Source organism: Lotus japonicus, chromosome 3 (assembly GCF_012489685.1).
Source record: "Lotus japonicus ecotype B-129 chromosome 3, LjGifu_v1.2".
Classification (NCBI taxonomy): Eukaryota; Viridiplantae; Streptophyta; class Magnoliopsida; order Fabales; family Fabaceae; genus Lotus; species Lotus japonicus.
Genome location: NC_080043.1, coordinates 23,685,101 through 23,711,449, shown reverse-complemented (window position 1 = coordinate 23,711,449; position 26,349 = coordinate 23,685,101). Strand labels below are relative to the sequence as shown.

The window sequence follows — 26,349 nt, the reverse complement described above, 5'->3', positions numbered from 1 at the left end:
CTAGTCCAACTTTGTGGTTCCTCAAACACTTTGGCATGTATTTCTCGCATCCCTCTATGCTCCAGGCACACATTAAAATGTTCCTATAAATTAACTATGGCATGATGAAATCAGCCTCATTTTAAATAATCAAGTAGCCACACCTTTAGTAGTCATACAATATAGTTATCATCTTGACATGGAACCCCAAAAGCATTCGATAATAAAAATGCAAATACTCCACAAGCTATTATTGCAACTATAATTTCGGAATAAGAATTTCAAACTGTTACAATTGGTTGGCAATATCTTACATATGCTATCATGCTATCAGGTGCACCGCAAACAATCCAGTGAAACTGGGAAGGCGAAAAATATGAGAAAACTGAAAACCCTCACCCCAAATGATATAAAATATCGCTTAAAAGTACAATCCTTTTGTGCTGAAAGAATCTCAAAAATGCCCACCAACCCAGAAAACCCTGCTCGAACACTCTGCTGGCAAATAAGCTCACTCACCGTTAACTCCGCCAGCCCTTGCATCATGATTTTGTTTATCCACCCCACGCTTGAGGGATACATAGGTGGGTTAGGCTGTGCAGATCAAGTTACAAGAGTGTAATGACAAATGATCACATCTTTATATTGTCATAGAAGAGCAGCAAGCAAGGCCCCAGGATCGTTCGTTGTTGCGGGAGCAATAGCTAGTTGAGCCACTGGAGGTGTTGGAGCTGCTGGTGTTGCAGGTACACGGGATGTTGGGGGGATGATGACTAGTTGTTCCTTGACGAACTCCTTCATCCTGCAAACCAATATTAGAATGATTTGTTAAAGCTCTAGAATGCATTGATGACATCTGGGTAAGCAGGAAATTAAATCACATACTCAAACGTTAATGCTGGGTCCCCTGAAGCAACCGTCATTCGCAGCTGGGTTCTGTCCGCTGGATCTGTTTCAATTCTTATCTGCACATTCATTTACATAAAATGATCAAACAATTACGTCAGGTGTTTGAAAAGGAGGATCAACAAGCAACCATATGCTTCTCCAAGAGGGGAAAAACATTTACAACCTATCCTCTCTTGTCTGCACATATGGAGGTTCTTTATGAAAAAACCCAAAACAGAGTGACACTGTAACATAGTTTGATCATCATGATCTTAAAGCAGGCCACAAAGGCTGCCTCAATTTCCCCTCCTCTATATCAGAATAATCAGGTTATTTAGAATTCATGACTGCAGTGCAAGATCGACATATATACTTACCAAACAGAGCATTGCCCTTGTACTTTCTGAATAAAATGTTGTACTAATAACAAGATTGTTTGGATTGGGGTCCTAAAACACAGACAGGAAGAAACAAGTTATATAAAAATTAGTAGTTATTGAAGAATTTCAGGCAAAATAGACTAAAATAAGGAAGTAAAAAAGAGGGACTTAAATATCGTACAAGCCCTGGGCACACTGTCAGATGATAACTATTAAATAAGTTTGCCATTTCGGGCAGTGGAAGTGGTCTGACACCTCTAACCTGCAAAACCAGCAGAAAAGATGAAACTATCAGTGCATATGACCAGAAGAACAAGCCAGCAATACAAATATATATGCCACTGTGAATACCATACTCTCAAGGTAAACCATAACCAACTTAGTAAATATACATACTTCGGCACTTCGCAATGTACACAAAGCAGATTACATACCACTTCTTGAAGCTTCAAAGGTGGTCCAGGCAGGGATCTCCATTGAGGGAAAAACTCCTCAGCAGATATTGTTATAGGCTGAAGAAATTTATTTAGGACAGCTGGCATGCGAAGCTTGACATTGACCTATGAAAACCAACACATGAAAATAAATTAATTCAACGTTAACCATTGTCGAATGTCAAAAATAGCAACAAATATTCCTTTTAACTTAACATATAAGATCCATTTTTTCCAAACTTACAATCTAAACTTATGCTCTTCCTTTATGATCTGTTTCTAATATTTAAATTTCTTCAATAATGATAAATTATTTTTTCTTCAATTATTATCTGTTCTATTATTTAAGAACAAACTTTCTGATAATTAGAAATTGAGGTATATCCCACCTTTGGTGAATCATGTTCCACTACCCAATTCAATTTTTAAGAAAAATCAACATCTTGAAGGCTTTGGATCCCATGCTTGACTTCTTCAAAGGAACATCTCAAAATCATTTGTGTTTATGAACTAAATGTATATACAAGGTGGTTAGAATGCATTTTTTTCTGACTGGCTCTGGAAGTAAATGAACAAACTAAGGAGTATACCTAAAAAATTCTGACATCATTATCCTACATTATAAAATGTTAAAGTTACTTAAATTATATCTTAAGATTGGTTTCCATGTTTCCTTATATACCATATTTCGTTTCTTTATTTAATTAAGATTAAAATTTTGATTTGGCTCACTCACTTTAGAGGGTAAAGCCATTAATAATGATTACCAACTTTGAAAGTCAATAAAAAAACTCAATCAATGGTTGTGGTGACTTACTTTACTCTCTCAATGGTGGGATGACTTCAGAGGAGCCGGACCCAAAAGTTCAGTATCAGTATAAATAAGGATTATGTGTGCTTTGTCTTCTATATAAACATCCGACATATCATTCACATTGTATCAATATAATTTTACTATGAAGGTAAAGTTATACTTTCAGCCACTATAAAATTGTCAATATTTGGCTTTAGTCCTTAATTTTTAAAAACTTCATTTTGCTCCTCGCTTTTTGAAATATTATAATTTTAGTTCTCATTTTACCCTCTTGAGTTATGAGTAGTCTGTAGTCCCTTTCCTCTCTCTCAACCTAGAAGACTAAACCTTATTCATATTAGGAATGTAAAACGAGTTTAAAGAAAGTACCATTTCGTTACCAAACTTGTAGGAGAAGTCAAGAACCGAGACATCCCTGCTTGGGTGGAGATTAATGACTTCAAGTGGACATTGCACCTATGCCATCAAGAGGGGAAATGTAAATAAAACTAACAATATATGAAAGCACAACATAACAGTAACAACAGATTCTCACCTGTGCCCGGGGAGGTATAGTTTCTGGTACTAGAGAGAGCTCCATCTTCAAATGGGCAGGAGGCAATATTAAAGCTTGAACTGAGACAAGAGGAGAAGTATTCTTGTTCCCCAAGAAAAGAACAAGATGCCCTTGATGAGCTCTCCATTCAGCTTTAATGCCAATCTGAAAATATATACATAAAAATAAAATATAAGAAAACAACTTTGAGCTTAACTTAAATTACCAAACATAAAGGACTTTGTAAGTAACCTGCAAATATGTATGACCAAAAACAAAAACACACAAATACTAGAGAGCATTAGAAAAAATATGAACAAAAAAAAACCTGAATATAAGGATCTTCATATAGAACACCACTATCCTTCAAGCTCAAAGCATGAAATCTTTCAGCAATATTTCCAATTGGCTGCACATACAAAGGAAATAAGTTGTATCCCAATGCCCACAAATTGTTTCATAGAAATACTCTTCTAATGATGAATGGAAATGGAGTCTAGTAAAAAAGTGATGTGCTACGTGTCTGTTAGAGTACATTGAGTTTGTATTTACTATGCTGCTGCATCATCTTTTGAGTAGTTATGACAGCTGACATATGCAGCTGTTTGTATTCTCCTATTTATGTCAGCTGTTGGTATTCTCCTATTTATGTCAGCTGTATGTTACAGCTGTTGGCATTCTCCTGTTCTTCTATATAAGGATATCACATCTTCTGTAATCACTCAGATTATCAATAATACATTTTCTGCTATATTTCTATTTCTCTCTTCTCTCTCTCATTGCTTCTCTAATTTTAACATGGTAATCAGAGCTTCAATCGGTCCTTGATACATGGCTGCTGCACCTGCTTCCGTTGTCAATGTTCTTGAGTCTCTGTCTCGTACTGCAACAATCAAGCTTGATGATTCGAATTTCTATTCTTGGCGTCAACAAGTTGAAGGTGCGATTCGATCGCATCAGCTTCATGATTTTCTGGTTGATCCAGAAATTCCACAACGTTTTCTGACTGAAGAGGATCGTGTAGCTGCGACTGAGAATCCAGCTTATACGACTTGGATTAAGCAAGATTCCATGGTGTTTACATGGCTCTTGACGACTCTATCTCCGTTTGTTCTTCCAACGGTGATCAACTGCGAGAGATCATCGCAGGTTTGGCGTGAGATCCTTGACTTTTTTGAGAATCAGTGTCGCGCACAGTCTGCTCAGCTCAGATCTGAGCTGAAGAACATAACCAAAGGTTCGAAGTCGATCACTGAATATCTTCGACGCATCAAGACGATCGTCAACACTCTGGTTTCCATTGGTGAACCCGTAAGTTTTCGCGATCACCTTGAAGCGATTTTTGATGGTTTACCTGAAGATTATAGTGCTTTAAGCACGATTATCTTCACTCATGCTTCTTCGAGCACGATTTCTGAGGTCGAAGCGATGATCATTACTCATGATGCTCGCCTGGAACGATCACGGAAACGTAGCCTTAGCGATTCTACTGCTTCTGCGTTGCTTGCGCATACACATGCGTTCGCATCGGTTCCTGCTCCGATTTCACCTCAGATCTCCCGAACGCCGCCACCTTCTGTGGATTTGACGCCGTCTCAGGCCAATTATGCTGCTGAATTTCGTGGTGGACGTGACTATCGGAATGATCAACAACGTCCAAATTATCGTGATTCTGGTGACAATCGTGATACCTATCATGACCAGAATGATTCACGTGGACCAGGCGATGGCCGTGGTGGCTATCCTGCTGGTGGACGCGGTGGTGGACGCGGCCGTGGGCGCGGCCGTAATTTGCAGTGTCAGATTTGTCAGAAGTGGGGACATGATGCGAGTGTCTGCTACCATCGCGCCGTTGGAGGTGGTTCTGTACAGAATGGCACCTTTACTAATATGCCTAGTCCTGCACCTTTTGGAGCCTTTCCTCCTATGCCTCTTGGTTCTGCCACTTTTGGCTCTTCCTCACCGTCTTTTTATGCTTCTGGACCTGCTCCGTGGAATTACTTTGGCTCTTCCGCAGGACCTTACAATGGTGCTTACCCTTCAGGTTCTCAGTTTCCTGCTTTTACTGGTGGTTCTCAATATTCTGCACCTGGAGCTGTTTTTGGTCCAGTATCATCTTCTTGGAATTCACCTCGGCCCTCACCTCCATCTTATCCGGGCCTTCTTGGCTCTCAGCCTCGCTCTCCTGCTCATGCTATGCTTGCTGGTCCTCTGCACCATGCTTCTTCTTCCGCATCTCAGCGTCCTGACAAGCCTACTTTGTGGTATCCCGATTCTGGTGCCACTCACCATGTTACCAATGCTGCTGGAAATTTTTCAGACACTTCTTCATTCACTGGAACTGAGCAGATTTTGATGGGCAATGGCCAAGGTTTGCCAATTCACTCTATTGGTTCTTGCACCATTCCCTCACCATATGATTCACACACTGTTCTCACTCTTAGTCAACTGCTTCTAGTTCCTTCTATCACCAAAAACCTTGTCAGTGTTAGTAGGTTTGCCAAGGATAACAATGTTTATTTTGAGTTTCACGCTTCTTTCTGTCTTGTTAAATCACAGGATACATCTAAAGTGTTGCTTCGTGGAAGTGTTGGTTCTGATGGCTTATACACCTTTGATGATGTCAACGCTGCTAGTGTCTCTTCTAGTTGTTCTAAATCTGATTTGTCTACTAGTACTCCTTCTGTTTTATCTACAGTGTATCCAGGTACTGGAAAATCACAGAATATGTCTTCTGTTTCCAGTTTAGGTAATTCCAGCTATGACTTGTGGCATTGTAGACTAGGTCATCCTCATCATGAGGTCTTGAAAACTACTTTACAACTATGTAATGTTCCTTTGCCTAATAAAACTTCTTTTGCCATGTGTGTTGGTTGTTGTATGGGAAAGGCACATAGGTTGCCCTCTTCTTCTTCTTCTACTGTTTATACTCTGCCTTTTGAGTTGGTTTATGCTGATTTATGGGGACCAGCTTCCATAGAATCCTTTGCTGGTTTTTCATATTTTCTTACTTGTGTTGATGCTTGCACACGATACACTTGGATCTATCCCTTAAAACACAAGTCTGACACCTTTCAGACTTTTAAAAACTTCAAAGCATTGGTTGAACTGCAGTTTCAATGTAAGCTTAAGAGTGTGCAAACTGATGGAGGAGGAGAGTTTCGATCCTTGATTCCCTATTTTACTCAGTTAGGGGTAGTTCATCGTGTGACCTGTCCTCACACACACCATCAAAATGGGAGTGTGGAGAGGAAACATCGCCATATTGTTGAAACGGGACTTGCTTTGCTTGCTTATGCCAAAATGTCATTGCACTTTTGGGATCACGCTTTTCTTACAGCTACCTATCTTATCAATCGGATGCCTACTTCTGTTTTAGGAGGACAAAGTCCTTATTTTCAGTTGTATGGTTCTCAACCTGATTACAAGTTCCTCAAGGTATTTGGGTCAGCTTGTTATCCTTTTCTGCGCCCGTATACCAATAACAAGTTGGCATATAGGTCCCAAGAGTGTGTATTTTTGGGCTACTCTTCTCAACACAAAGGATACAAGTGCTTGGATGCTCAAGGCAGAGTCTATGTCTCTAAAGATGTGTTGTTTAATGAGCATAGGTTCCCTTATGTTGAAATGTTTCCTGATTCTGCTACAGAAACAACTTCTCCAGAATCATTTTCTTTGCTGATTCCTCTTGCTGCTGCTCCAAATATTATTTCTAATGCTTCTCCAGCTGCTGAGCCTGCTTCTCCTGCTATGACAATGCATTCTGCGGGTTCTGATTCTTCACCCTCTGGCTCAGTGGATGTCTCTCCTTCGTCTGAGCAATCTCCAGTTATCTCTGCACCTGTTTCTCCTGCTGTGACAGTGCATTCTGAGGGTTCTAATTCTTCCTCCTCTGGTTCAGTGGATGTCTCTCCTTCTTCTTCTGAGCAGCCTCCAGCATCAGCTGCTACACCTGATAATGTTCAAGCTGTCATCCCTGTTAATGCTCATCCAATGCTCACCAGAGCAAAGAATGGCATTGTCAAGCCTCGCTTGTTTCCTTCTGTCTTGTTGACAGAAGTAGAGCCTACTACAGTCAAACAAGCTCTCAAGAGCAGTAAGTGGTTTAGTGCAATGCAGCAAGAGTATGAGGCATTGATGACTAATAAGACCTGGACTCTTATGTCACTTCCAGCTGGAAGAAAGCCTATTGGTTGTAAGTGGATTTTCAGGATTAAAGAAAATCCAGATGGAACAGTGAATAAGTACAAGGCTCGACTTGTAGCTAGAGGGTTCAATCAAGTGCATGGCTTTGACTATTCTGAAACATTTTCTCCAGTGGTCAAACCTATAACTGTGAGGTTGATTCTATCTCTTGCTATTTCCAAAGGGTGGCCTCTTCAACAGTTAGATGTGAATAATGCCTTTCTCAATGGGAACTTAGAAGAAGAGGTTTACATGGTTCAGCCACCTGGATTTGAACAGGGTGATAAGTCCCTTGTGTGTAAGCTTGACAAAGCTTTGTATGGCCTAAAACAAGCTCCTCGAGCCTGGTTTCACAGGTTGACTGCCACTCTTGTTCAATTAGGGTTCAAGGCTAGTAAGTGTGATCCCTCCTTGTTCACTTTGTCTTCACCAACTTGCTGCACATATGTTCTAGTATATGTGGACGATATTATTATCACAGGAGGTTCTTCAGTCCTAATTCAACATCTTGTTGACAAACTGAATTCTTCTTTTGCTTTAAAACAGTTAGGAAAACTTGATTATTTTCTTGGAGTTCAGGTTACACACTTGTCTGATGGCTCTTTGCTACTTAATCAGACCAAATATATTGAAGATCTTCTTGAGAGAGCAAATATGTCTGAAGCCAATGCTCTGCCCACTCCTATGATTAGTAGCAGCAAACTGTCAAAGTTTGGAGGTACTTGCATGAATGATCCCTTTCTCTATAGATCCATAGTTGGAGCATTGCAATATGCTACAATTACCCGGCCGGATATCAGCTTTGCAGTCAATAAAGTCTGTCAATTTCTGTCTCAGCCTCATGATGAACATTGGAAGGCAGTTAAGAGAATTCTGCGGTTTCTTAAGGGTACCATTCATCATGGGTTGCTTTTTAAGCCTTTCTCTCTTGATCGTCCAGTAGCACTTCATGCCTACTGTGATGCAGATTGGGGTTCTGACCCGGATGATAGACGGTCAACTTCTGGCTCATGTGTGTTCTTTGGCCCCAATTTAGTGTCTTGGTCAGCTAAGAAGCAAACTTTGGTTGCTCGCTCAAGCACAGAAGCGGAATATAGGAGTCTGGCCAACATAGCAGCTGAGATTCTTTGGATTCAATCCTTGTTGACTGAGCTGCATATTCCCTTCCAAACACCAACAATTTTCTGTGATAACCTGAGCACCGTAGCCTTGACTCTTAATCCGGTCCTTCACACTAGAACTAAGCATATGGAAATGGATCTTTTCTTTGTGAGAGAGAAGGTTCTCAATAAGACTCTTATTGTTCAGCATGTTCCTTCTCTTCTGCAGAAAGCGGATATCTTTACTAAAGCCCTCTCTTCAGAAAGGTTTCATGAGCTTAAGGACAAACTCAATGTGGTTGACAAATTTTCATTTGTCAAACCACCTTGAGTTTGAGGGGGTATGTTAGAGTACATTGAGTTTGTATTTACTATGCTGCTGCATCATCTTTTGAGTAGTTATGACAGCTGACATATGCAGCTGTTTGTATTCTCCTATTTATGTCAGCTGTTGGTATTCTCCTATTTATGTCAGCTGTATGTTACAGCTGTTGGCATTCTCCTGTTCTTCTATATAAGGATATCACATCTTCTGTAATCACTCAGATTATCAATAATACATTTTCTGCTATATTTCTATTTCTCTCTTCTCTCTCTCATTGCTTCTCTAATTTTAACAGTGTCTATCATAAATTAGTGTTCATTCCAGTTAAGACTAATGACAGTTTTAGTGTAATAATGTGACTCGTCATGAACCCTAATTATGTGTAAAAGAGAATATCGGATCTAAAAAAATATAATACTAATAATCTTCAAATTTAACTATGATGCAGCATTTACTATTTATTTAGGCACTATAAATCAACACCAGTACCTGCACAGAATTGGCCTGCTCTCCCGCAGGCACTATGGCTGTGGCTTCAACTGCAGTTCCTTCCAATCCTGAACTTGAGCTCGGCTGAGGGTGGAGACTGCCACTGGGAGGGCCTTCGATAGCCAAGAGATCACCAAGGAGATCTGGTGAGGGAGACTGAGAATCTACATTATTCAATGTCCCATTTTCCTGGGATAATCTTTGATCTGCTGAAATATCATCCTGTTTCGAAACAAAGTCAGTATCAAATTAAGAAGCAACAGGAGGAACGACCTTGTGGTAAAAAAGGATGACACTGTGATCAATAATACAGTAAAATGTTAACCAAAATGTCAAATCATTCCATGTTAAGTAGATTTGACAGTTTTACGCTGGAGCGTTGACTAAAATATAGTAAAAACTAAAAGTGGAGGGAGATACTAACCACATTACTACTCGTACTGGGCATTTTTACTAGACCAAGTTGGCTGACTGGCGGAGCTCCATTAGCATGACTTTGGTCAGTTACAACCAAAGCATTTGATGTTTGAGATTGCTGTTGAGCTCGCAACTTTATGGCACTTTGTTCTGCAGTATCAACTTCAGTATCTTCGGCCTTTTTAATCAATGAAGACTGAATTTGAAGAAGAGTATTAAATTAATCCATGTTATACCATTGGTTACTCAAAGTGATCATAATTTATAGAAACTGCAAACAAATTGCCTCAAATCAAATATTGTACCTGTCGTTCAGGGAATTTAGGCATCTCAGCCAATATATCCACTAGGGCTGCACCTTTTCTACTCAAAGCAAAATATTCAACAGCTCGTTGCTGTATTTCAACTTCAATGGAACTTTCATATCTAGAAAGATGAGAAAATGAGTTAAAAAATGCATCATGAAAAAGCACAGAACAATACATAATGAAAAAATCGTACATTGCGAACGTAAATCTCACTTTTTAAATATTGTCCAAATCTGATTCTGTAATTCAGGGTCTGGTGGTTGACTGTGCATCAGAATCTTTGCATATGTTGACAGAAGAATAGGAATAGAAGAAGTTCTGAAAGTGAAGCATGTCTTATAAGGTATCCAAGCTACACAGATCCAAACTGAGAGAGAGAGAGAGATTCTGCTTACGATACAGTAGGAAGCTTCTCATGTATAATGTTAAATATTTCCTTTGGACTGCATCCAGGTCGTCTCACTAGAAGGTGTCCAAACTCCCCAAGAATATATGCGCTGACCTGTTGAAGAGTATTTAGAGACGTGAAATAGATATTATATTATACAAATACACGACTAAAATCAGACCGCTTATTATTTCAGTGTAATAAATTATTTAGTAACTGAATAAATCAATACAGAAAAATCCATGCATGAACAGAGAGAAATGCTTATTGACATTCTTCATACGTCATAAGAGAATACCAAAGTTCAACTTAAGTGAACCCTTCTAACAAAGATCTCACCGTTATGGATAAATATTTCATACATATTCTACAGTTTAGAAACCATCAGCGGGTGGCACACACAACATATAAATATTATACATACACTAACAATATTCATACTATTACAGAATGGCAGTGAAAACACACTAACCTTAACCATTGTCTCATGTATGGCAGGTTTGTCAAGATACTCTCGAGCTTTTACTGCAGCATAAGGCTAATCAAAGACATAACAAACCATGTCAATGATGTGTCAACTAGGAAGCAGTAACAAAGTCACTTCAAGTTTTAAACTCACCTGTAGGTCTTCATTGTTTGTAACAAACTGCACCACCCGAAACCAGATGTCATCGCTAACGAAATCTCCGGCCTTGTCAATTAATTGAAGAATAACGTCAACATACCTGTAAAAAAAGGAATGGCATAGTAACATTAACAAAAGTTCTGCTCATGAAGGCTTGGCAATCTTTTTGTGCTTAAATATAGGTCTATTCTACGAATACTGAGATTCACATAAATAAATTCAGCAATCACTTAAAGTTACACAAAAATGTCCAGAAATTGATGATTTTTCATTTTACAACTTCAAAAAAGGATGCAAACTAATCCCCACGAAATTCTAAATTGATCATACATTTCTATCATAGAAAATCCTGATTTTGACATTACATGGGTCAGCTGTCATTTTGAATTTTACGGTTATCAACTTATCATGCCTCTTTTTTTCCAAGAATTTTTCTGACAGGGGAGGAAGGTGCAAAATTTGAATTACCCCCCCCCCCGGCAAAAGAAAACCCAAAACACGTCAAAACCAAAATTAACTAAATAAACAAATCTCTTCAATCATGCTGAATTTTCATTTTGGAAATAAAAAAAACCCATCGCATATATGGTAATGAAACCACCCTCAAAAGCAACCATTCGCTAGGCACCATAAGGAATTAGAAAAGAATGCCCTGTCAAATAGAAAGGGGAAAGCAAGAAATTGTCCTTAAAAGCTCTGGCATTTTGTTACAACATGACACAGAAAAGGCTACAACTAATCCTGAAGTAGCAATTCATTTGTGTATTTTTCAGGTAGGCTTTATGGCATTACCATGAAAGATCAGGTGCAAACTTCTCGGCTAGAATAGCTGCTTTAAGTGACAATTCCTCGCGCATTGCAAACTCTGCTGTGCTGAGATACTACAAAACAGTTGGAATTGCAAGACACAAACTAATTATTTTGTGGTTGACATGTAACAGTGGTTCATTTTATTTTCTTTTGGTTTTCGTTCTGAGGTTGGCGAAGCAAAAGGGTTTACAGTGAGATATCTGAAAAGCATGAATTAGTCTGGATCTAGCTCTATACCTGCAGTAGTTCTTCAACTATATCCTTTGCATTTGAAACGTCACACATGCCATAAAGCAAATCTAGAGCACGCCTCCGAATACTGCATATATTTATCAATGCAGTCAGAAATACTAGATTTAATAAAAATTGAGAACAAAGAAATTATCTGTGTATCATATTTGCATCTTCAAGCACTTCTAAAAGCTAGTTTGGTAAATAGAATCAATTTTCTCTTCTAAATTAAATATTTGAAGAAAAATAAATCACAGGATTTAAAATCTACTTATTAACAACACAAGAGAATGTAATAAAAACAAAGATGCTCCAAAGAAAATCCACATCGCTTTTCATCTTTGCTCATAAGTCAGCTTGAATTGTTTACCAAGGAGCAAGTGAGTTTGTGCTGAGAGCAAATCAACATTATGTAGACCCCAAGTCAGATAATTAGCATATGTGCTACTAGATTAATATTTCTGAATAAATATTCACCAGTAATGATGGACACAACAAGGTATCAGTTATTAGTGTACGTAAGACCTAACTAAAAGAATCCTGCAGTTAAGAAATTAAATGCAAAAACCATTCCTTATTTTTACAATTTAGTTTGAACATGTTTAGCAGGTCCTGATGGCAATTCACAAGAAAACAGGTGTACAAACGTGTTAATTACCAACCAATCAACAAAACATTAAAAGTCATTCATTAATTTGCAAAAGATAGAAAATAATCAAATGCAATGTGTGATCAACCTAAACATGACATTTCATACACCTGTTTAGATAGCAATTCTTGTTTGGATGGCAACTGATTAACATAGAGCCTTTCATATAATCAGACAGATGATATTTGGTTGTTAACTGTTAAGTAAAAATTAAAAGCATGAGTTAACAACTTCCATAAATGGACATCTTATCATTCATAATTATAACGAGATTATACATACATGTATAATTATGTTACCGACAGAATTTGTGCAGGCTGGGTTCAGCACGTAGTTCCATGAAAATATATACATGATCAATGAAATCAAAATATAGGCTAATAAATGTAACCTGATGTCAGGATCCTTCAATGAAGTAATAATCTGAGCTTGATGTCTTTTAATAATATCTTGCACATCTGTAACCATCAACATTCGAGTCATATTCTCCTGCACCACAAAAGCATGTGAGTTACTGGGGATTGCATTATGACAACAACAAACACCAAGCCTTCTAAACTACACGATGCAATGAAATCTACCATGGAATATTGGTTACACGACCCTCTATCGAAACAGAAAAATGAAAAAGAAGGAAGAGAACTGGAAAACAAAACTATGGATAAATCAAGTGTGCCCCCCACCCCCCAAAACTTACCAGGCCAAGATAACGAATATTTGGTTCGCGGACAGCAATAAATTTCCCAAGAAGAGCCACACATTGAGACATCATCTCTTTTTCAGCATCAAGATGCATCACCTGAATAGAGCAATTAGAATAACATATAACTAAAACATACCATGAACATTTTAGGGAAAGGGAAAAACATAAAGCCCACCAAATTAACAGTGCACATCATGAAGAATCTACCAAATACACGAATATGTTCATAACTGCATCTATTAAAGCCCAGAAGTATGAAAATGTAAATCTTTTGAAATAAATCATTAATATGAATCATTAAACATAATTTAATATATCATATAGAAATAGAACCAAGAAGACAAAAAAATGCTAGAATACCAAAATAAAAAGTTGGAGACTCCCCTGCTAGGGTTTTAGGTAGTTTAACCAACATCACAATAAAAATGCTTTTACACGTACAGTTTTATCTATAACGAGATTGTAAAGAATGAACAACTGTATTTGTTTACAATGAACATACCAGAGCAAGGGCTTCAAAAAGAACGGCATGGGATGCATTATTTTTGTTCACATTTTTCACAACATCAGTTCCCATCAGGATCCTTTGTAAGACCTGAAATAATCAATCAAGACTCACTACAATTTGTTAACTTATGGACGTGCCATTATTAAGATATTACAAACCTCAAACAACGATCTTCTGGTATTCGGATCTTCAATGGTAGGAAAATATTGAAGAGCCCTCATCGTTTTGACCTACATTGAGCATTAATTAAGGTTAACTTGCTGGATAAGATCACATTTAGTTCGCAACTCTTGGTTCTTAATTTAAGCAAGACGTAAGAATAGCATTTGAAAATCTTCATAAAACCAAAGCCAACACAAATGTTCTTTATGATAAGTAAAAATTTACAAACCTGAAGCCAGGGAGATGGGATACCATAGTAAGTGTATTCTTGGGGAATATCCTGGTTCCTAGCAAGACGTTCTAAAGTTTTAACACACTTAGGAAGACAACTCCAATAACCCTCGTGTTGGTTTGATACTAAAGCAACAAGGAGACTCATAGAAGATGTCAAAACACCAAGATCTCGTTCATCCAAAAGTTGTGCCATCCGATCCGCCCTTAAAATTAAGGCAAAAGAGGAGTAATAAGATACATTTGAAGAAAAGCAATAAAGAAAGAGTATATAACCAGAAAAGTTACATTCACATTTACCATCCATCTACATTGACAACATCAGGATTTTTCCTGTACAAGCGGAGCAAACACAACGCGGCTTTTTTTCTTACAAGTGGTCTGCAGCTGCTAGATAACTAGATCACAAAAAGAAGTTGAGATCAATATTTTCCAATCACGCCTATTTAATATTAATGCAAAATTTCTTACCAGCAACTTCTGTACATCAGGTGCTAAGGACTCCGCAAATTCTCTACCGCCAATATTTCCAACCTACAAAATAGAAGATATGGTGGCAGCGACTCAAAAGTTGAAAAGCTGATAGAGATATAAATGTACAGTACATATCATAATAAAGTATCAGTATAAAGAAAGGAATCAAATGAATCCGATTTATACTAAAATGAATATTCCAGCTTATATAGCAAGGCCAGAAGATAAACTAGGAAAATATATTGTTAGCGAAAATTCTACTCTTGCTGGTTGAGGCAAGGGAACAAAAGGGGTTAGTGGCTCTTGCTGGTTAAGGCACACAACTCTAGCTGCATAGGCAACTGTTTCTGGTTTAGGTAAGCCACTGCCCGACTGGCCTCTGATAACTGTAAAAGAAATCTAAAATCACAGCCATCAAACATGCTGATTGTGACGCTAAAATTACTACCCTTTGCATTGTATTATTGATCTTCAAGACTTTTAACAGCAAGCAGCTAAGGATTTAGCAGATTGGACATTCTAACATTTTACTTTACTATGTTTGTTTTGTGCAGCTCAATTAGTTTACTTGGGAAATTAAGGTAAATTGTGAAAGAATCAAGTATTTTACTGTTATCACATTTTTTCTACTATTAGCACCTTTCTTTAGAGAAGTCTGTAGCGCCTCTCGCCAAAAGATATTGGAAGTTTTACAACCCCCAACTATCTGGTCTAACTACTTTTTGAGTGTAACTGAGAATCAAATCAGCAAAAGAAAGGATGGGAAGTTAACCATAAATAATTTAAAACATGTATATATTAAATCTGATTGAATCAGGCATTTGCATGTGCTTTTTGAACAATTTTCCAGCAGCAAAGATTCATTGTCAGAGGAAAACAACAGAGTCACAAGTCTTATCAACTTCCATAGTTTACTAGATGTATTGATTGCAAAATCTTGTAAAATAATGAGATCTTTAACTCACATATTTTGGAACCATAATGGAAAAAAAAACATTACAGAATCATCCAGGGTGGATATTTGTTAGTTTGTAAATTATATATTAAAAAGGATTACTGTGTAAAAGCTTTTTCGTGGTACACACATCAGCAGAGGATGGTAAAATATAAAAAATAAAATAAAAAACGAGGAAGTCGTCCACACACAGCAAAACTTTTTCCACGTAGTGCATTAAGAGATTATGACAAACTCAGTAACATAGATAATTGTTAAATGATAAATATAACGAACAAGCCTAAGAAAGTCGGCAGTTTTTTCCATTACCGTACCATAGTCAAAGCTAGGCATTGGAAGGTTTCATTGCGACCAATAATATCATTGCGCACAGTATTTATAGCCAACCTGAGGAAGTCATGATTTTCATTAAGCAAACTTGATGTTACAATGTACCCAACCTGCAGTCATTTATGGGAAAATTAGAAAATTCCTTCTGTTCAGTCCATATGTTTTTTCTGCAAGGTAAGCATGTAAATGAACTGAATGACAATTCACAAGAGTTATACACAGTTACACCCACGCAAACACATGCATACATATATATATAAAGCGACACATTAAAGTAAAATAATAAACCTGCTTTTCTGGATACTTTGGGGCAGATATAAGCGAAACAGCTTCCATGTGACCAAAATCCACGTCATAGCCAAGCATGTATATGTAAAGCATTTTCCAAACATATTTCTTTTTCTCATATGGAGTCAGAGCCTAAAGAAAGAACCAATAGGTAAAAATCAAATTCAGATATTATTAAGACATTCAAGTTTCTTTGATGAACAGCAAGCAACAGTGGAAGCTGGGTAATAGATGAGTAGATATTTTTATTTGCGGCGCAAAAAGAAGGTAAATGTCAAAGATATATACAAAACCCATCCATGTGTTGTCAACTAACAACTTAAGCTTTTAAGATAGTTAGGTCAAGTGACTGGAGATAATTGTATTAGAGTTTTGATGGCCAAGTGATTTAGAATTCAATTCTTATGTCCCCTTTGCTAATAAGAAAAGTCAAATTTCTACAGAAGGTGGGTGAATTTGTGCATTGTCCATGATACGAACACAAATGACTCTTGTGCTCAAGCTAGCTTTTGAAATAGTGGGTAGATGACAATAGAGAATCCATTTTTTATTAAAAGGAGATAAAATAACTTTTAAAAGTTGTTAGTTAAAGCTCAAAAGTCTCCTTTAAGACTTTCCAAACCTCATAATCTCCATCACCCCAAGAAGGAGAAAGCCAACAAAAAAATACAAGGGAAACATTTATCAATGAGAAATTTGAATGAATTTGAAGAAAGGGTAGATTAAAAAAGATATAGAGGGGAAAATGCCGATTTCAGTTTCTATCATCAGGGTACAGTTTATAATAAATACTCAATATTTTATTTTACTTGTCAGCAAAAGAAATTGTAGTATGGCGAGTCAGAATCCGTTGACACTAGCTATAGGTCTTGGTATATTAGATTAGACCCTTCATAACTTTTTTTACAATGCGAAATTAACCAATGCAACTGCTGAATCATGTCATATTATTGAAGATCATATACATAAAGTGTTAGATAATTTGGACATTCATAGGTATATAATCTAAAAGTAAACATTTATTGATATTTTAAATAGCATATTATGCGTTAAAATAAAGAGGAGAAATAAATATCAATTAGTTCTTGAATTGCATGAAACATAAAAGGCCGCACTGCAACATCGCACAAATCTTTGGGTTCTATAATTAGAATTTTCAATTTATTTTATTTCATCACAGTTGACCTTCTCAGGATTTGCACAAATTAGTCTCCCTTATCATGTTTATGTTTGATTTGAGTTTTTCGGTTTATTCTAGAATACTTTGGACAAATAATGGAGAGATATTTTGAAAAGAGGAGATTTGATCAAGCTCAAAGTGTTGCCCAAATCTTTAAGTTCATAAAGAGAATCAAATAAAACCCTATTTTTACCAAAAATAAATAAAGGTCTTACAGGTCTAGAAGGAGGTTAAGAACAAATAAATCATGAAACACGAGTATATGACTTCAAGACCTAATTTATATATGAGAAGGGGAGATTTTTTGAGATTGTTCGAGAGCTATCAGATGGGCAGCCATCATGAAAGGAGCTTGTTAATAGTCTTATTTTCTTCTTCTGAGCTTGTGAAAGAAGACAGCTAGAGAGTTCCAGGGAGAAGACGCGTACACAAAAGTTGTAATGTTAATAGTCTTATTTTCTTCTTCTGTTATTTTTTATGAATTTTTATCCTACTAGGGTGAAGATGTAGCTTGGTTTGAATGATGATGTATTTGGATTTCTATTGACCATTGAGCGTGTATACATGTTCTTAGCACTTTTATGAATTGACCATTCATAAATTTAATTTGAGAGTTGTGTAGAAAATTGGAAATTTTATACATGACTTAACCATGTGATGAATATTATATTCATTGATTTTCTAATAATAGTAATTAGTGTTTGTAAGGGATTTATTTCGAGAGTCTAAATATTTAATGTCTTTAATCTTAGAGTTCAAGCTAAGGAATTAATTAGGTTTAAGTAATTAAAGAGAATGATACACCAGAGAATTGAGTAGTAGTTACACAAGGAATCTCCCTATCAATGGGTTGATTAGATTTTCACCAAGTCAGCATTGTAAATACCAGTTAGAAAAACCAAGTGAAATTGGATCCTACGGTCTTCAATACTGCACTCTTACTTCCTAACTTGTTCTTGTAATGTTCAATGCATTTTCCTTCAGGCTTTCTAGTGTTCAATATTTTCTTAGAATTTCAATTTCTTCCATATAAATTAAGGGTTAGAGTAGCTGGTAATTAGGTGCGGTCCTTGTGGGAATGAATTTGGTCTCCTCCACTTTATTATTTGGTACTCGTGAACTTCTCGAGTACAGAGCAAGAAAAGGCCATCTTCCGGTCATATATAACTAAATTTGACACAGAAATATTGAAGTATCTACAGAGATTAGAAAATGAATAATTTTGTGACGTGACCTCAAAAACTGACGGAAGAAAGAATTTTATATCTTAAGTCAATTCCTCCAGCTCCAAGAACCATATCTTATTGAGGAAAAAAATTTAATGCATCATTGTATAGTTTCCGATACATTCTTTAACAAAGTAACAGTATAGTCACTAGAATTTATCCCTGAAAGAAACTATGCTTCTTACAATGTCTACTGAGTACTGAATCTATTGAAACTAAGAAATATTGGCCTCCTATTACGGAAATCATATATGACCCTGAAAAGTTTTTAACAAATCTCACAAAGCAATTCTGACCCTTGATTTCCATCCTATAACAGCTACATCCCCGCACATTACTTCCCCCCATGTTACCATTCGCGACCTTCGCATTCTTCTAATACGGTTAAAACATGACAACATGTATACTAATATCTACACGTGTGCTATGCTATCGAGCCATTCTATGTTAACTTCAACTATGCAGCCAATGATACACAAGGGAGTGAATAACTAGATATAGTAATTAACCGAGAAAGCACATAACATAATGTCCAGTACACTCTACAGGCCTCTGGAATCTTGGCTACTTCCAAAAACACTTCAAGTCCTATTCGTTACGATATCGTCCCAAATTCAAAAAATGCACAACATCTAACCTAACTCTACCAATCAACTCGTTCCGCCATTTCATTTTCTAGGTTTCAACAATCTCAAAGTGAAAATAACATCAAAATTCAATGCACTACAATCACTAAGAAACGGTGCAGCAGTGGCAATTGAAGTGAAAAAGCTAAAAGGAAAAAGGAGGAAAAACCCTAAGCGAACCTTTTCGTTCTTGAAGCGTGTACGAATGTTGCCGAGCTCCTTGTCAACGCGAAGCCTTTCCTGGTCTTTGTTCTGGCAATTGCGGATGTCGCTGATGAACACGGAGAGTCCTCGCATCCCTGACATCGCCATCGCCGGTGGTTTAAGCTTCTAGATCGTTCTTCTCTTCTCTTCTCTTCGATTCTTAGATCCCTAAACTCGATTGGATTACGGATGCGGCGGATCCAGCAGCATCGAAATTGAGGGTCGCCGATCTTGAGCTCCGATACGGCGAACGGAGATGGAGGAGAACGGAGGAGGAGGAGGGAGGATTGTGGGTTCTGTTACGGTTGATCTGTCGTCTAGAGCGAGAAAGAAAGAGTTCGCGGGTGGTGGAGGAGAGAGAGAGAGAGAAGAGAGAGGGTGGACTGACGAAAATTAAAAAAACAGCCCTCGCTCGCACACTGCTGGAATGAAATGGAATTTGGAACCACCTTTATTTACCATTTACCAATTCCATTTTTCTGTTTTTTACTTCTTCTTTTTCTTCCAACCAAATACTTGTCTTTAATTGATTAATATTGTCATATTCATGTTTCTATTTAAAAAATATATCATCCTCTTTCAATATTTTTCCCATGGTTTTTTGGTGTTATTCTAGGTAGGAAAATATTTGATACACATCAAGGTAGACATCATATGAAGAATGTTTCATAAACAACATAAGGATATTAATAAGGTATTGGTGATGTGATAAGTTAATTAGACTCTTTAAATACAAGTTGAAATATTGAGAGGGCTAGAAACACTCACTCTAACACGAAATTTGATCTTTTGTTGTTAACTGCACTGCAGTCACAAATGCATATCAGACGAATCTTGTTTTTCATGTGTATTTATAACTTATTCGCCGAGATTAAATATGAAGTGTGCGATCATAATTAAATAAATTATATTAAGTGAGTACAGTCGTTGCGTCATAAAAGTGATTGCAGACAATCTAGGTTCAAACATTCTTTTTCCAACACTTTCATGTATTGGTTGAAATTCATGTATGTCTTACTAGATTGAAAGTTTTTTCATATTTCCGGTCGCTGATCTCACATGAATTTCTTCCAACTAATGAGGAAATGTTGAAAAGTGAGTGTTGGAATGAGTGTTACTAGCATATTTCAAAATCATTGTGATGGACTACACTACAGTTTTTTGGACTAGCGACATCTAGGTCAAAAGTAATAAAAAAAAAAAGGTTAATTGCACTCACCTCCCATTTATTTTACAAAATGCATTAATATGTCCTCTTCATAAATCATTTAACACAAGACACATGTGTTGAATGTTATAATGATAAATCTTAGGGGAGGTCAGTGCAATAATGTAAACCTCAGGAGAGGTTAGTTCAATGTTTCCAATAAAGTGAGGGTGGTTAGTGTTTTGTTAAATAATAAAGGGATACCAGTACCAAAATGGTACCTCAAAGAAGGTAAGTGAAATAATTTACCCTAAAAGGGGGAGAGAGAAATAAGTTATTCTAAATTCGTCATACCATATCTGTAATAGATTATTTGAATTTATCTTTTTTTTGGTACATCAGAAAGATAAGTTGCATCCACCACGAATTAATTCCTGAACGCTGAACCTCCCCTACCCATATGTCATCCGCTCCTACCACTTGAGCTATCCTACGAGAACATTTGAATTTATCTTGCAACCTAACTGATTATGCAAACATTTGAAAGATAAGTTGTTCAGATTAGTTGATGAATAAACATCGATATATATCTAAGCTACTTTTCTTTAAAATAAAATAAAAACTACTTTAAATGTATTTCAATAATTTTATTAAATTACTTTCCATATTATGTGGTAGAAAAGAGAGATAAAGAGAAAAATAAACTCAATTCAAGGGTCTAAAAAATGATACTCCCTCCGTTCCTTATTAACTGTCTACTTTGAAGAAATTTTTTTGTTCCTATATATCTGTCCACCTAGAGTTTCAAGAGAGCATTAATTGATGTTTTTCCAAGAAATACCCTTATAGAAACAATAAATGAAGAAAGATAAAATACATTCTAAAGGGTGATATAGGAAAACAAATAATGCTTTTATGAAAATCAACACAATTAATTATTTTTCTTAATTTGTGTGAACTTTCTCTTTCTAGACAGATAAATAGGAATACAGGGAGTATTGTTCAATGCATCTTTTGCTTTGGTATTCAAGTCAAAGGGTATAAATTGCACAGGTCAAAGTCAAATTTGGCCTCCTGTGCCTTACGATTAGAATTTGAGCCATGTGTGTACTGGGAGGGGATCTTATCACAGCCTTGCATTGCAAGTTGCAACATTCATTAGGTGTCATCACGGTCTAACTACTAACCAAGATCTGTCTGAGTTTAGTTCAAGATCTAATCTCTTATAATCTTGGTTCATTGGTTGTAATGTTGTATCATTTTCCCTTCGTGTACTTTTCATGTTTAGGCACTGTTAATGTAAATATTAAAATCATGTCCAGATGTCCTTATGTGGTCTCAAATCATTTAATGAATTTTATCTATTATCTATATATCAATAAATTTAAAAGTTAATGTGGCACATATATATGACGTACGTTTTACATACATAAATTCAAAGTTAATGTGACACCACACAATTAGCCTTTCTAGTAATGAGTATTTACACCAAAGTAGCCACTGCCAGCTGTGAAGCTTCATAGCATTGTGTTCACAGCTGGACTGGCCCCCTGCGTGCCTTTTTTTCAAATTGAATTTGCTATGAGTCATTCTAACGCTTTGGTAAAAGAAGAAAATAGAGAAGAGAGAATATGAAATTTAGTAATAAAATGACATTTTTATTCTAAATATAAAAATTTAAAACATAATTCGAATTATATTTAATATAAATTTAAAAGATAATAATATATTTTATAAAAATATGTTTAGTATAATTATATTTAATCTAATTATTTTCATATATTTATATGAATATATACTGTAACTAATAAATGTATAAGTAATTAAAATAAGACTTAAATAACTTTTTCGTCCCTGTAAAGTACACTATTTTTTTCGTCCCTCAATTTTTTTTTTCTTTAACATCCTCCCAAAATTATATATTTTGTTTGTAGTCATTTTTATCACATTTTCCATCCAACCTAAATGGAATTACACGTGACATGAGTTAAATGATTTTTTTTTGATAGGTCAATGTTAGTTGTTAATTGTTAGTAAATTAGTTCCTTCACCATGATTCGAACCTTGGCCCTTCACCCTGCAAATCCCTTCATTCCCTTAGCTCACCATGTATTATGTTTATTCATGTATACTCTTGTATTAACTGTGTTTAATTAGTTTAGGTTTGATGAAAAATGTGACAAAAATGACTAAAAACAAAATGTAAAATTTTGGGAGGATGTTAATTTTTTTTTCAATAACGAAAAAAAAATGATGTATTTTGCAGGGATGGAAAACATTTTTAAGCCTTAAAACAAATCTTGAAATAGGAAATGCCATGAAGTATTCAGCCACCAGCTTGTTTCTTCGCAAATTGAAGAGGTTGGAAAAAGGTAATGAGACCCACAGATTTGGCAAGCCCTCTTCTATCTTGTCCAACCAGACACGGGTGCTACTTGCTACTTGAATCTCTCGCCTATCTCTCTCTATAAAACCTCTTTACGCAAACTTCCTTCTAGCAAACACCGCGTAAGTGTAAACTCTCTCAATTTTAGTTAAATTGAAACTTTATTTCTCTTTTAATATGTATTATACATGTAAACCCTAAACCATAAACATTGAGAAGGTGGCAGACCTTATGGTTCCAGGGACGGGGTGGAATAAATCCTTAGTTGAGTGGGTCTCTTGTCCGGTGACGGCGGCTCGTATTTTGGTTGTCCCGTTGTCGCAGCAAGGTGGAAAAGATGCGTTGTTTTGGACTGGTACAACAGATGGTGGCTATACTACAAGATCGGGGTATGAGTTTATCCAACGGTTAGTGGCTCAATCTTCTCCCTTGGCGTCGATGGAGTTGTCAATGGCGGCTGCGTTATGGCGTAAATTCTGGAAAACTCCAGCTCTACCAAGGTGTAAGGATGTAGCATGGAGGGTGTGTATGAATATTCTACATGTCTGTGCTTCCCTCAGGCAGCGTGGTGTTGATGTTGATAACCTTTGTTCCTTGTGTGGCTTGGAGAGGAGACAATCGACCATTTGTTACGGGGTGTGAGGTTGTGAGGTGTTGTTGGTTTAGATCACTGTTAGGATTGTGGGTAGAAGATGGAGTGGGATTTCATGATTTTTTGCAACGGTTCTTGACAAAGGCAAAGGAAGACAGTATCACTTAGGTGTAGGAGATGATCTATGCGATTTGGGAGGGGCTTAATCGGGCATGTTTTTATGAGATACAGGTCCATGCCGAATTGGTGGTGCAGCGTGCTGCAAATCTCTGTTCTTTGGCGTCCAAAGTGGTGCGGGCTTCTGTTGTACAACTCCCAAGCCGCTAGACAAGGCCACCGAGTAGAATGGTGAAGGTTAATTCAGATGCAGTCGTTGGTGAGGATCGTCTAACGGGTTTTCGAATGGTGGCGCGAGACAGAAATGGAGAATCTTGGTTGTGACAACTCGCTATACCACGGTGGTTCTTTCCCTAGTCTTAGCGGAAGCTTTGAGCCTTAGATGGTCTATGGAATTAGCTTCACAACTTGGGTTCCGTTTTGTTCAATTCGAGACTGATAGCCTGCAGCTTTATCAGGAGTGGCGGAAGCTGGTTTCTTGTATTTATTTTATGTTCTTAGTGATTGCTTTGCGTTGTTTCCTTTGTTTGATCGTGTTGAACTTTCTTTTGTACATCGCGGTGGTAATTTTGCGGCGGACTTTATGGCTAGGAATGCTTCTTCTTTTCTTGAGCATGTTTAGGTAGAAGAGGGCCTCCTAGTTTGGTTCCATTCTTAGACGCAGTTGTTCTGGCTTCTATGCCGGGTTGAGTTTTAATGAATTTTCCATGTTAAAAAAAAGTAATTTAACACATATCAAGAGAGTTAAATACAAAGTTTCAACGTAAATAAACTTGAGAGAAGTTTATATGATATGATCCCGTAAAAACAACCCTTCTTAGGGATTCATTCTGCTTTTTTTTGTCAAGAAGACGATGTATTCTTAAATTCTATTTAGTAGACCCTGTCATATAGTCATAGTATCTTGTAATCTTTAAAACTAGCATGCTTGCGCGCTGCTTCTTAACTCACTTTAATGGAATTGATTTTTTTTTTTGTGTTCTCAGTGACTAGTTTGTCCCTTTCTCTTCGTTTCCGGCAGAGGACGACACAATCGATGACCACCCACTTCCCACATAGATCTTCCTTTTCATCCTCTTGGGAAAAGTTGAGATTTTTGGATTGGTTAGTGAATTTCTCACCAAGTTAACCATCTAGTGGTTGGAAAAAAAAAAACCACAGGTGGGGATGTGAAATCAGCTATGAGAATGGTGATTGGTTTGAGCTTAGTACTCGCAAATCTGTTTGGGAAGGTAATGCGACAAAATTATGGCTAGAGAATTGGTTAGGCAATGGTACTCTTTATGACAAATACTACCGACTTTATAATTTGTCCCAATGAAGTATGGTTAGGTTAAGGAGTGTGGGTAGTGGGGCCATGGGGTTTGGCGACGGGTTTTGAGGTGGAGAAAGTCTCTTGTTGCTAGGGAGCAGCAGTGGCTAAATAATTTACTTTGCGAAATCAATTGCATTCAGCTTTCTGAAGGAATTCCCGATAAATGGTGTCGGCTCCCAAGCACTGACGGAGCAAGGTGATTCAATCTGTGGATGAAGCCATCTGCAATCTATGCCAAAATGAGTTAGAGACAAGTGCCCATCTTGTGTTTTCTTTCCCGATCGCGTTGGATGTGTGGCGTGAATGCTATCGTTGGTTGGGTGTCTAACGACATTACCAGTGTCTCCTAGTGCCCATCTCCTACAGTTCAACTTTGGCTGGAACAAGAATCAGAAGAGGGGTGCACTTTCGATTTGATTATTTGTGACTTGGTCGATGTGGTTGCTGCGCAATGAAACTATTTTCAGAAATGGTGTGGTCGATATCCTAATGTGTTGGATTTAATTAAATAGAGGTCTTGGCAATGGATCAAAGCGAAGGTGAGTGGATTCAGTTGTTCTTTGTTTGAATGGACATCTCAGCCCCTTGTGGTCCCCTGGCTCCCACTATTAGCCTGGTCTTGTGATTGTGAAGTGTTGGCCTTTGTTGTTGCTACTGGTTCAATGAGTATTGCTAGTGTATGTTTTTGTTTCTGTTTCAATGCGTGTTGCCACTTTTGGTTGTGGTTTTGGAACCTTGTGTTGCCACTTTTGGTTGTGGTTTTGGAACCTTGTGCTTTGTAACTCTGTTGATTTTGGGCTAGGGCGTTGTTGTGAACTTTTAGAGGATTCGAAGGTCATGTGGGGAGCTTGCTGCGGGTGTCTATGTTCTTATGGGGCTTGGTCATGCTTGGTGGATGGATTTTGTTGGGGATAGCCATTGGTCTTGGCCATCATGTGTTATAGTGTGTGACCATAGATCATGTTGTTTGCACTTTGTTTGAACTTCTAGATTGTTCAGTTTTTTTTTCTTTCTGTTTTTCCTTTGGTGTGACTTATCTAGCTACTCACATAAACTCTTTTTTTGTATTTGGGTTTAGCACCCCTTGTGCTAAGGTTGAATACAATTATTAGGTTTATAAAAAAAACAAGAATTATCAACCATAAAATCTTAAATATTAAATGTCTAGTGACATGATTACCGGGAAGAAGCCCCAATTGTCCAAAATATGTGGAAGATTAAAAATAGTTTGGACGACTAGGATATCTTTCTGGCGAACATGCCAACGAAGAGGATCTAGCCCTCAATCGAATGTTTTATGTTGACAATAAGCAGCATTAATGCTACCAACAACCCACTGGCTTGTCCA

The 26,349-nt window shown here is 37.1% G+C and overlaps 1 protein-coding gene across 1 annotated transcript; it reads right to left on the bottom strand.

Annotated features, from left to right (window-relative positions):
- Positions 1-203: 203 nt before the first annotated feature.
- On the bottom strand, positions 204-19,851 carry LOC130748064 (AP-2 complex subunit alpha-1-like). Its single transcript, XM_057601152.1, has 27 exons — positions 19,421-19,851; positions 16,209-16,340; positions 15,905-16,030; positions 14,633-14,695; positions 14,462-14,559; positions 14,160-14,367; positions 13,927-13,998; positions 13,763-13,855; positions 13,255-13,356; positions 12,949-13,046; positions 11,915-11,996; positions 11,660-11,748; positions 10,862-10,967; positions 10,715-10,780; positions 10,250-10,356; positions 10,068-10,172; positions 9,852-9,972; positions 9,554-9,742; positions 9,130-9,351; positions 3,359-3,439; positions 3,031-3,195; positions 2,865-2,951; positions 1,682-1,807; positions 1,429-1,509; positions 1,245-1,316; positions 865-944; positions 204-781 (listed from the first exon to the last, which is right to left on the bottom strand). Exons 1-27 carry the CDS (start codon positions 19,550-19,552, stop codon positions 628-630), a joined length of 3,057 nt encoding a protein of 1,018 aa, XP_057457135.1. The 5' UTR covers positions 19,553-19,851; the 3' UTR covers positions 204-627.
- Positions 19,852-26,349: the final 6,498 nt, after the last annotated feature.